The sequence below is a fragment of the Bufo gargarizans genome, chromosome 2 (genome assembly GCF_014858855.1).
Source record: "Bufo gargarizans isolate SCDJY-AF-19 chromosome 2, ASM1485885v1, whole genome shotgun sequence".
NCBI classification, from domain to species: Eukaryota; Metazoa; Chordata; class Amphibia; order Anura; family Bufonidae; genus Bufo; species Bufo gargarizans.
In genome coordinates, this window is record NC_058081.1 from 365,075,174 (window position 1) to 365,084,930 (window position 9,757).

The 9,757-nt window shown below is 48.7% G+C and overlaps 1 protein-coding gene across 1 annotated transcript; it reads left to right on the plus strand.

Moving 5' to 3' along the window:
- Window positions 1-1,283: 1,283 nt before the first annotated feature.
- LOC122925901 (zinc finger CCHC domain-containing protein 3-like) lies at window positions 1,284-2,090 on the plus strand. The gene has a single exon (XM_044277246.1). The coding sequence runs from the start codon at window positions 1,284-1,286 to the stop codon at window positions 2,088-2,090; it is 807 nt and encodes a 268-aa protein (XP_044133181.1).
- The last annotated feature ends 7,667 nt before the right edge of the window (window positions 2,091-9,757 follow it).

Consider the following 9,757-nt stretch of genomic DNA (forward strand, 5'->3'; position numbering starts at 1 on the left):
AGAAAAACTATAGGAATGTGGCATTGCTGTAATTATACTGACCTAGAGAATGACGGGCCTTGGTCAGTTTTACTTCATAAGGAACATAATTAAAAAAGAACAACATAAAACTGTAGCAGAATTGTGTTTTTTATTCTAATTCCACCCCATTTGGAATTTGTTTCACATTACATTGTAGGCAACAGTAAATGGTGCCATTAGAAAGTTCAACTTGTCCCGCAACAAACAAGCGCTAATACAGCTATGTCAGGGATGGCCAACCTGAGTCTCTCCAGCTTTTGCAAAACTATAACTCCCAGCATGCCCACACTGCCTACAGCCATGAGCCAATAGCAAGGCATGGTGGGGGTTGTAGTTTTACAACAGCTGGAGAGCCGCAGGTTGGTCATCGTTGAGCTATGTAAATGGAGAAATAAAAATGTTATGGATCGGGAAGGCCAGGAGTAAAAAGTAGAAATGCAAAAATGGAAAATCACAATCTGTGGAAGATTTTATATAAAATATATAGTTCATTAAAGCAACTTGTAGAACTAAAGTTATGAAAAGCTTTTATCAGCTCTAGCAATTTGTCTGCATGTGCTGGTAAATACAAATCTGAGAAATATATTTCAGCTTTCTGGAAAAATGATCTAATAGCAGCCTTTGTTTGTGTTCTTGTACAAGTTATTAGATTGATAGAGAGATGAGATTTTTAAGTGTAGCAAAGTTCTGTTTTTGCAGTCAAAAGTATTCCAGCTCATATATCATTGTTTTACATGAGTCTAGGCCTGCAGGAGGGAAATTTAATAATTTATTACTAAATGGGATTATTCAGTGTAGAAAAACATTTCCATACATCCTACAAGGTATTACTGAGTGTGATACCCTTTTAAATATCCTCATTTATTAGATGAATTGGAAACCAGTTTCAAAGAGAGTCTCTTTGATACCATGATCACTAAGGTGGTTCCCTAACAAAAGTTCTTATAAGAACTCTTGAGCCATATTCCGAGAGACCACCGGAAGATTCCCTGCCAAAGACGACTACGCCGAGGATCGTCATCTTTGAAGTTCTTTGGAAGACCATCGGGAAGAAAGTCTTCGACTGACTGGAGGAGTTGCTCTGAAGAATTTGCATAGCTCTGCCCACCTGGAAGAGCCCAGAAGAGTCTGCATAGCTCCACACACCAGGACAAGCTAGGCGGAAGAATCTGCGCTGTTCAAGCCATCTGGAGAAGCTAGCCAGAGGAATCTTAGCAGCTCCATCTCTTCGGAAGAAGCTCTTCCTGCACACAATGAGCAGCATGGCCCCAAGAAAACAAGCTGCAGAACAGAGAAAGGCCACTGATGAAGCCCACCAGGATCCTTCAGCCTTCACTTCACTGGCTTCCAATCCGGCAGCACCCGTTCCTCCCAAGCAACAGGTCGGCAAGAAACCCAGCCCCGACTCCCCAGCTTTGGAGCCATGGATGAGGCAGATGGTTGTCTTGCAGCTGAAAGAGGTGGACGGGAGAATGCCGGACATGAGTCAGGACGTGTTCGGCAAGAAGATGGTCCTGGATCAGGGATTCTCCAATGCAGAAACGGTGAGCATCCATTCTTTCATCACAGGGATGTTCTACATCACGTTTGCTTCCTTGGCCATATGCAATCGTTACTGGGAGATGGGGAAAACTGCGAGACTGGACATCCCTTTCAATCGCTTTGTGGGCAACTGGCCATTCCAGAGAGAAGAGAGGAGAGTGACCTTCTCCATGTGGAACCCACACATCCCAGGTAAAGATATTGTCGCCTACCTGAAGCGATTCTGCACCGTGGTGAGGGACCCCACCCACATATTAGACGGAAACGGCTTCTGGGCCGGCAAGTGGTCTGTCATCGTCCGCTTGAACAAAGCCCCGGATGGCGTACAGCACCTGCCTCAATCATTTTCTTTGGGCAACTCTTCGGGACTCATCTTTTACCCTGATATGCTGCAGATCTGCAGAAAATGCAGCAAGAAAGGCCACAGTATAAAGGACTGCAAAGAGACCACCTGCAGGATTTGTCGTGTGGCAGGGCATGAATCCAAGGACTGTCCAAAGAGAACCGCCTGCAACCTCTGTGGATAGGCGGCACATCTGTACAAAGACCCCAAGTCCCATGAGGGCCAGGACCTACGCATCGGTGGCAGTCAAGAGTCTGACAAAGCCAGCATAAGCTCAAGCCCCAGCGGCCAACAAGGAGGGTAAGAGGACATCGGCCCCTTCCCTGGCCCATGCTTCCATCCCTCCCTGTTCCTCCTCCTCAGGTCCGGAGTCTCCCTGCAACCTCCTTCACTTTCCTTAGCCCTGCCTCAACGGTCCTGTCTCTGGACCCCCACCCCTCCCAGCCGCCCCACTCCCTCACAGCAGTGCTAATCCCCCCTCCAACCACTGCTGTGGCTCTCTCCCTAGAGGACTTTCCCCCTCTTGTCCCGGCAGGTACCCTGCAGAGGGAGAGGAAAGGGAGGGACAGCCTAAATGCTGAGTCCTCCAAGAAGAAGGTGGTGGAGGTCACCGAGGACCTACTGCCAGAACAAGAAGAGATGGAGCAGCTGGTGGTGGACCTGGTGTCCAAACCAAAATCTGAAGAACTCTTTGACTCCCAAGAGCCTTCCCTGCTCAACTGACTATAGGATGAGGGCCTGCTACAGCTCCCAGAGCCAGAGGTCCTCAAAGATGAGGATCCGCCCAACAGGAGTGGTAACTAAGGTGTATGGTTTGCGCAAATCTCCCTTTTCTCTTACAGAATGTCTAATCTCAACATCTTTAGCATCAATGTGAGAAGTATCAGGAATCGGTCTAGACTACAGACTGTGCTAACCTTTTTGTCTTCACAGGGATGTGACATTTACATGACGCAGGAATGTCCCTTGCCTTCTTTCAGGTCCTACAACCATCTGGCCAGGCAGACCTCCTACTTTCACTCTTTATTCCATCCTTGAGCTCTTTTGCGGCAGGCTTCTGGTCGCAGATGGCTCGTGGGCAGGGGAGCCGGTTAGGCTCATCAATGTGTAAGGCCCCCTGGTCGGGAGTGAGCACTTGGAGCTTTTCCAGCTCCTGCAGACCCAACTTGTCACCACTAGGGCAGTAGTGCTGGACAGAGACTTTAACTGCCCCATTCTTCTCTGACCACCTGGGCAACGGTTTCCCTCCCGGCCTTAGCTCCTGGAAGCTTACCTGTGCCCTGCTGCAAAGAAAGGAGGTGATGGAGGAACTGTGGAATGCTTACATTGGGTGGAGGATAAATGCCTGTTTGCAGATGCTACTGAATGGTGGGAATATGTAAAAGGCAAGTTTAGCTGTTTGTTTTAGGCGAAAGGCCGTCAACAAGCAGGTGAGCAGAAGAGGGACTTCGGGAATCTACAGAGACAGCTGCGTTCCTTGCAGGACCTTCACCAGTGAGGCTGGGACATTGGGGATGAGCTGGAGGAGACCAAGAAGGGCCTGAAAAGACACTTTGGGGACGAATCCAGGCGCATTATCTTATGTTCCAAAGCGGAGCACCTGGAGAAGGGTGAGAAATGAAACTCCTTAAGAAATCATGCCAGCCACATGCCCTTGAACGAGCTGCGAGACGAGAGCGTAAACATCACCATGGGGAAGGAGGGAGTGACGGGAGTCATCCGCGACTACTACAGCAACCTCTACTCCACGAAGACCACCGACTCGGATGCTGCCGATAAGTTCCTGTCGGATACCAGATGGACAAATGTTTGCTGTACATGGACGATGTGACCGTCTTCTGTGCTGACAGGCGTTCGGTGATTGCGCCCGTCCAGACCTGCGAGGAATTTGTCCGTGCTTCGGGAGCAAAGGTCAACTGCGGGAAGTCAAAAGCCATGCTGTTTGAGGAACAGGCGCTGACTTCCTCTGCCGCCTTTCCCTTCTCCATCCAGCCGGATTTCTTTAAGATCTTGAGATTCTGGTTCGGGAAGGAAGGAGCAGCATTGAAGTCCTGGCAAGATCGTTTGGCATAGGTAAATCAAAAGATCGGGCTGTGGGGCTTCAGGTAACTCACCATCGAAGGGAAGACTCTTGTGTTGCGGAACGAGATCCTGCCAGTTCTTCAGTACACAGCGCAAGCCTGGGCTCCTTACATTACTGTGCGTCAGGCCAGTACCAGGACTGTCTTCTGCTTCATCTGGGGCTCCAAAATAGACAGAGTAAAATTGATGGTCATGTACAAACAGCCCCACAAGGGTGGGAAAGGAGTTCCAGACATCCCAACTCTGCTAGGGACATCCTTTGTGTGCGACAGAATCCGAAGGACTCTGACAGCGAAAGAAGATGGCTCGGCATGCCGGTTCATGTCCCGGTTCTTCCTCCTGCCTCTCTGGAGGAGGCTGGGTTGGCACAAGTGGGAGAGCTCCTACCACTACAACTGGGATATCCCCTGGTATTACTAGGACCTTCTCATGTTTGCAAGGGAACACTAGCTAGAGGGACTGAAGCTCGAATTGTGGAAACCAAAGACTATCCACAAGCTGATCCGAGCAAAGGACTTAATGGAGTCTATTCCAGGGCTTCCTGCTGCCACTGCTGAGACTGTTTGGAAGAACGTGTCTTCAAGCAGGTTAACCAATGGGCACAAAGACCTGGCATGGATTGCCATTCAGGGAGGCCTGTCAATGAAAACTTTCATGCATGCCCGTGGATTATGCAACACCAGGTACTGCCCTAGGTGCCCTTTCGAGGAAGAAACACCTTTGGCAGTGCCCGTTTGCACAGGCCCTGTCAGAAGCCCTGGAAAATGAACTCATAGACATTAGTCCCAGGAGCAGCCTGAAGCACACCGCTTTGCTTTACAGACTATTTCATGGGACCCATTCGGTTGAGGCTATCCAGGAGTCCTGGCGCCTTATGGACTGTTTTAAGGACGCTGTGTGGCTTGCCAGGAAACACCTAGTGATGAACTGGGAGAGGAGATCCGTCCAGGACTACCGCAGGCTGGTTCTCAGCCTGCTCAGAGACTACTCCATAAGGAAAGGTCCGGACGTCGACGAAGAAGAAGATTAAACCCCCTCCTATTTCCCCCCCCCCCCCCCCGTCAGTATGTCTGTCTTTTAATAAAGCTTTGGGCCTGTGACTCCTATCCCATTCCCTACTTCCCCGCCCCCTTTCCCTAACACTTGTCCGATGCCTATTGATTGATGTGTTATGTTAAAATGTTAGTGTGGTGCTGTGTGTGGTGTACAGCACAGGATATGTGCCAGAGCTCTGCTCTACGCCCATGCACAAATTGTTTTCCGTGTAAGTATTGTGACACAGTGAGAGGTTTTGTCTGGGAAAACAGATATTTTCCTCCCAGCATGTGCTGATGGTGAGGTCAAATACCGGACTGGCTTTTAAGTGCCGGTCTGGATTTTGGCAGCACCTTGCTGTCTTTAAATAGGAAGCCGGGCTCAGAAGCTGTGTCTCTGTGTTGGGATCTGGGAGCCTTGTGTCTGGATGAAGGCTTGCTACCTGTTTGGTGTGAAAACAGGTTGGTGCTGCTATGGTCAAGGACTCTTTGAGACAGAATTGCCGCATTGTGTGAATTACCACCAACACCGCAAGGTGACTTTTTGTTTGATTATGACTACTTGTTTTGTCACTTGCCTAAAGTGTGAATAAAACACTGATCCACTGAACTCTCCAGAGCTTGCTCTTCCTGAGGCTTGCTGTACTAAGTGGGCTTCTTATTAAGTGGAGTTAAAGAAAAGGAGTTTAAGACAAGGAGTTGGAAACTAAGGTTGGATATAATTTCATTGTGTGTTGTTGGCTTAATTCTAGGTAGTCCTTCAACTACAGCAGACAGGGTCTAATTCTAAATCATATTTACTGTTTTACTTTTTTACTGTTGTAATCCCCATTTAGTATGTGTTGCACAATTGACAACACAGTTCAGTGCACATCTTGCTTGATGTATGCAGTCCTGGAACAACTGTTCGAGGGTGTATATCTTTGTTCAAGATGTGAGCAAATTACCAGTTTGGAACCTCAAATCGAGTCTCTAAACGGGCAAGTTGCAACACTGAGAGACATTGACAATTTACAAAAGAGTTTGCTTCTCACCAAGCAAGCACTCTTTGGGGTAGATGAGAGGGAGGGTGGTAGCGAGGAGGCTGAGGAAAGTGAGGTAGCTAGCTGGGTAACAGTTAGAAAGCGGGGTAGAGGGAAGAGTGCCAGGGAGGCTAGCCCTGATCTGACACACCCCAACAAGTTTGCACATTTGGCAGATGAGGGGGATGTCAGTCAAGGGACGGCACTGCTGCAGCTGGACACTTCCTTTGCCAGTCAGAGGAATGTGAGCTCCAGTAAGCAGGGAACCAGGAGAGGAGGGCAGGCCAGACAGGTGCTGGTAGTGGGAGACTCCATTATTAGTGGAACAGAAAGGGAAATCTGTCACAAAGACCATGATCGCCGAACAGTGTGCTGTCTTCCTGGCGCTATAGTTCGATGCATCGCGGATCAGGTTGACAGATTACTGGGAAGGGCTGGAGAAGATCCAGCGGTCATGGTCCATATCGGAACCAATGACAAAGTTAGAGGTAGGTGGAGAGTCCTTAAAAATGATTTCAGGGATTTAGGTCAAAAGCTTAGGCCAAGGACCTCAAAGGTAGTATTTTCCGAAATACTGCCTGTACCACGAGCCACACAAGAAAGGCAGTGGGAGCAGGGGCGGACTGGGCCGGGGGGCAATTGCCCCCGGGCCTCTGTTGCCTCACTGTCCCGGCCGGCCGGCCTCGAATCAGACTGTCACAGTCACTAAGGGCACTGCCTCCGCCGCCGCTGTTACTAATACTACTTACCTGCGGCTGCGGAGGGAGAAGGGGAGGTGTGCTGCCGGCAGCCTGACTAAGCCGCTGCGCTGCCGTAAAGACATCAGCAGCACTGGAGGCGGGACGGGGGTGATTCAGTGAAGGTGCGGTAAGTATAAGTCTGACTGAGACTCTATTTTTTATTTTTTTTTCATTTCTGTCACTGATAGGGGCCCTATCTGGCTACTGGCACATTATAGGGGGGTTCCTATCTGGTTACTGGCACATTATAGGGGGGGTTCCTATCTGGCTACTGACACATTATAGGGGGGGTTCCTATCTGGCTACTGGCACATTATAGGGGGGGGGTTCCTATCTGGCTACTGGCACATTATAGGGGGGGTTCCTATCTGGCTACTGGCACATTATAGGGGGGGTTCCTATCTGGCTACTAGCACATTATAGGGGGGGCCCTATCTGGCTACTGGCACATTATAGGGGGGTTCCTATCTGGCTACTGACACATTATAGGGGGGGTTCCTATCTGGCTACTGGCACATTATAGGGGGGGTTCCTATCTGGCTACTGGCACATTATAGGGGGGGTTCCTATCTGGCTACTGGCACATTATAGGGGGGGCCCTATCTGGCTACTGGCACATTATAGGGGGGCCCTATCTGGCTACTGGCACATTATAGGGTGGGCCTATGGCTACTGGCACATTATAGGGTGGGCCTATGGCTACTGGCACATTATAGGGGGGCCTATGGCTACTGGCACATTATAGGGGGGGCTATGGCTACTGGCACATAGGGGGGGGCTATGGCTACTGGCACATTATAGGGGGGCCTATGGCTACTGGCACATTATAGGGGGGCCCTATCTGGCTACTGGCATATTATAGGGGGGGGGGGCTATGGCTACTGGCACATTATAGGGGGGCCTATGGCTACTGGCACATTATATGGGGGGCTATGGCTACTGGCACATTATAGGGGGGCCTATGACTACTGGCACATTATAGGGGGCACTATGGGGACATTAGCTCAATTGGGGACATTACAAGGGGGTATTTTTTGCACTATTATAAGGAGAATTATTTCTACTGGGGGGGGGGCATTATGGTGGGCTTTATTACTCCCCCATGGTCTGAGCCCCCTAATAGCAGCACCAGCCTCTCCCTGCTCTGCTATCCCTCTGCCTCTTCTCCAAATCCTTATTATGAAATTTTTCTCATTAGGATAAAACACATCAGCTCCGCCGAACCCCCGGCCATAGTGTGGAGGTGTCCGAGATCCCCAAGGGCCAAGCCAAGTAACTGTAAGTTTTTATATGAAATATGTTTGTTATACACATATAGCATATACCGTGCCCCACAATATACAGTTTCTTCTGCAAAAGTCATCAAGTGTCATGGGGGGGAGGGGGGACACAGAGCAGCGCCCAGCGGGGAGGAGAGAATACACAGATGCAACACTGTATCAGCCAGAAAATTACACTTTCGGCATTATACCAAAAATTCAATTTTCGGCTGATATGTTTCGACGGACGATATATCGGAGCATACCTAGTTTATTTTGTTTTCCTGTGTTGTAATTTACATGGCTGACGAAAGTGGCAGGGGGGGAGGTCAGGAGGAGGCAAGGGAAATGCGAAAGCAGGAGGGGGGCACAGTGGGCCTCTGGGTGTTACTTGCCCCCTGGGCCAAAAGTTGCCAGTCAGCCCCTGAGCGGAAGATTAGGGAGATTAACAAGTGGCTCAAGAACTGGAGTAGGAATGAGGGGTTTAGGTTCCTGGAGAACTGGGCCGACTTCTCTATTGGCTACAGGCTCTATCGTAGGGATGGGCTGCACCTCAATGGGGAAGAGGGAGTTGTGCTGGGGAGAAAGATGGCTAGAAGGTTGAGGAGTGTTTAAACTGGGGACTGGGGGAAGGGGAAATTACATTATAGGAGGGGAAGATAGGGCAGATAGAGACTGGGGGGGGGGGGGGGGCAAGGTAGTGGGACTGGGGGAGGAATGGAAGGATGGACTATAACAGTTCAGAAGGAAAGTTGTAGGGTAAAAAAATATACATAAACCTCTCAAATGTATGTATACTAATGCCAGAAGCCTGACTAATAAAACTGGGGAGCTGGAAATAGTGATGTGTGAGGTGAACTATGACATAGTGGGAATAACTGAGACATGGCTGGATGATAACCACCGGAGAGGGGGAGGGTTTTTCCTTTACGTAAAGTCTTGTCTAAAGCCCACACTCCGTGAAGATATAAGTGAGGGACATGAATATGTGGAGTCACTGTGGGTAGAGATACATGGAGCTAAAAACAACAATAAATTACTAATAGGAGTTTACTATAAACCACTTAATATACCAGAGTCCACAGAAAGTCTACTACTAAACGAGAAAGACGAGGCGGAAAATCATAATGAGGTGGTTATTATGGGGGACTTCAACTACCCAGATATAGACTGGGAAACTGAAACTTGTATATCTCATAAAGGAAACAGGTTCTTGGCAATAACCAAAGACAATTACCTCTCTGAACTGGTTCGGGGCCCGACTAGAGGGACAGCCATACTGGATTTTGTATTAACCAATAGGCCTGACAGAACAACAGATGTGCAGGTTGGGGGACACCTGGGAAATAGTGACCATAAAGTAATAACCTTCCAATTATCATTCAAAAGAGCGTTTCTACAGGAAGGAACAAACATACCAAACTTAAAAAATGCTAAATGTAGTCAACTAAGAGAGGCCATAGGCCTAACTAACTGGGACAAAGTCCTCAAAAATAAAAATACAGCCACAAAATGGGATATCTTTAAAAGCATCCTAAAATCTCATTGTGAGAGGTACATACCGTATGGGAATAAAAGGTTAAGGAACAAAAATAAACCAATGTGGATAAATAGAACTGTAAAGAAAGCAATAAATGACAAAAAGAAAGAATATAAATCACTAAAACAGGAGGGTGGCACGGAAGCATGGCAAAACTAAAAGGAAAAAAATAGA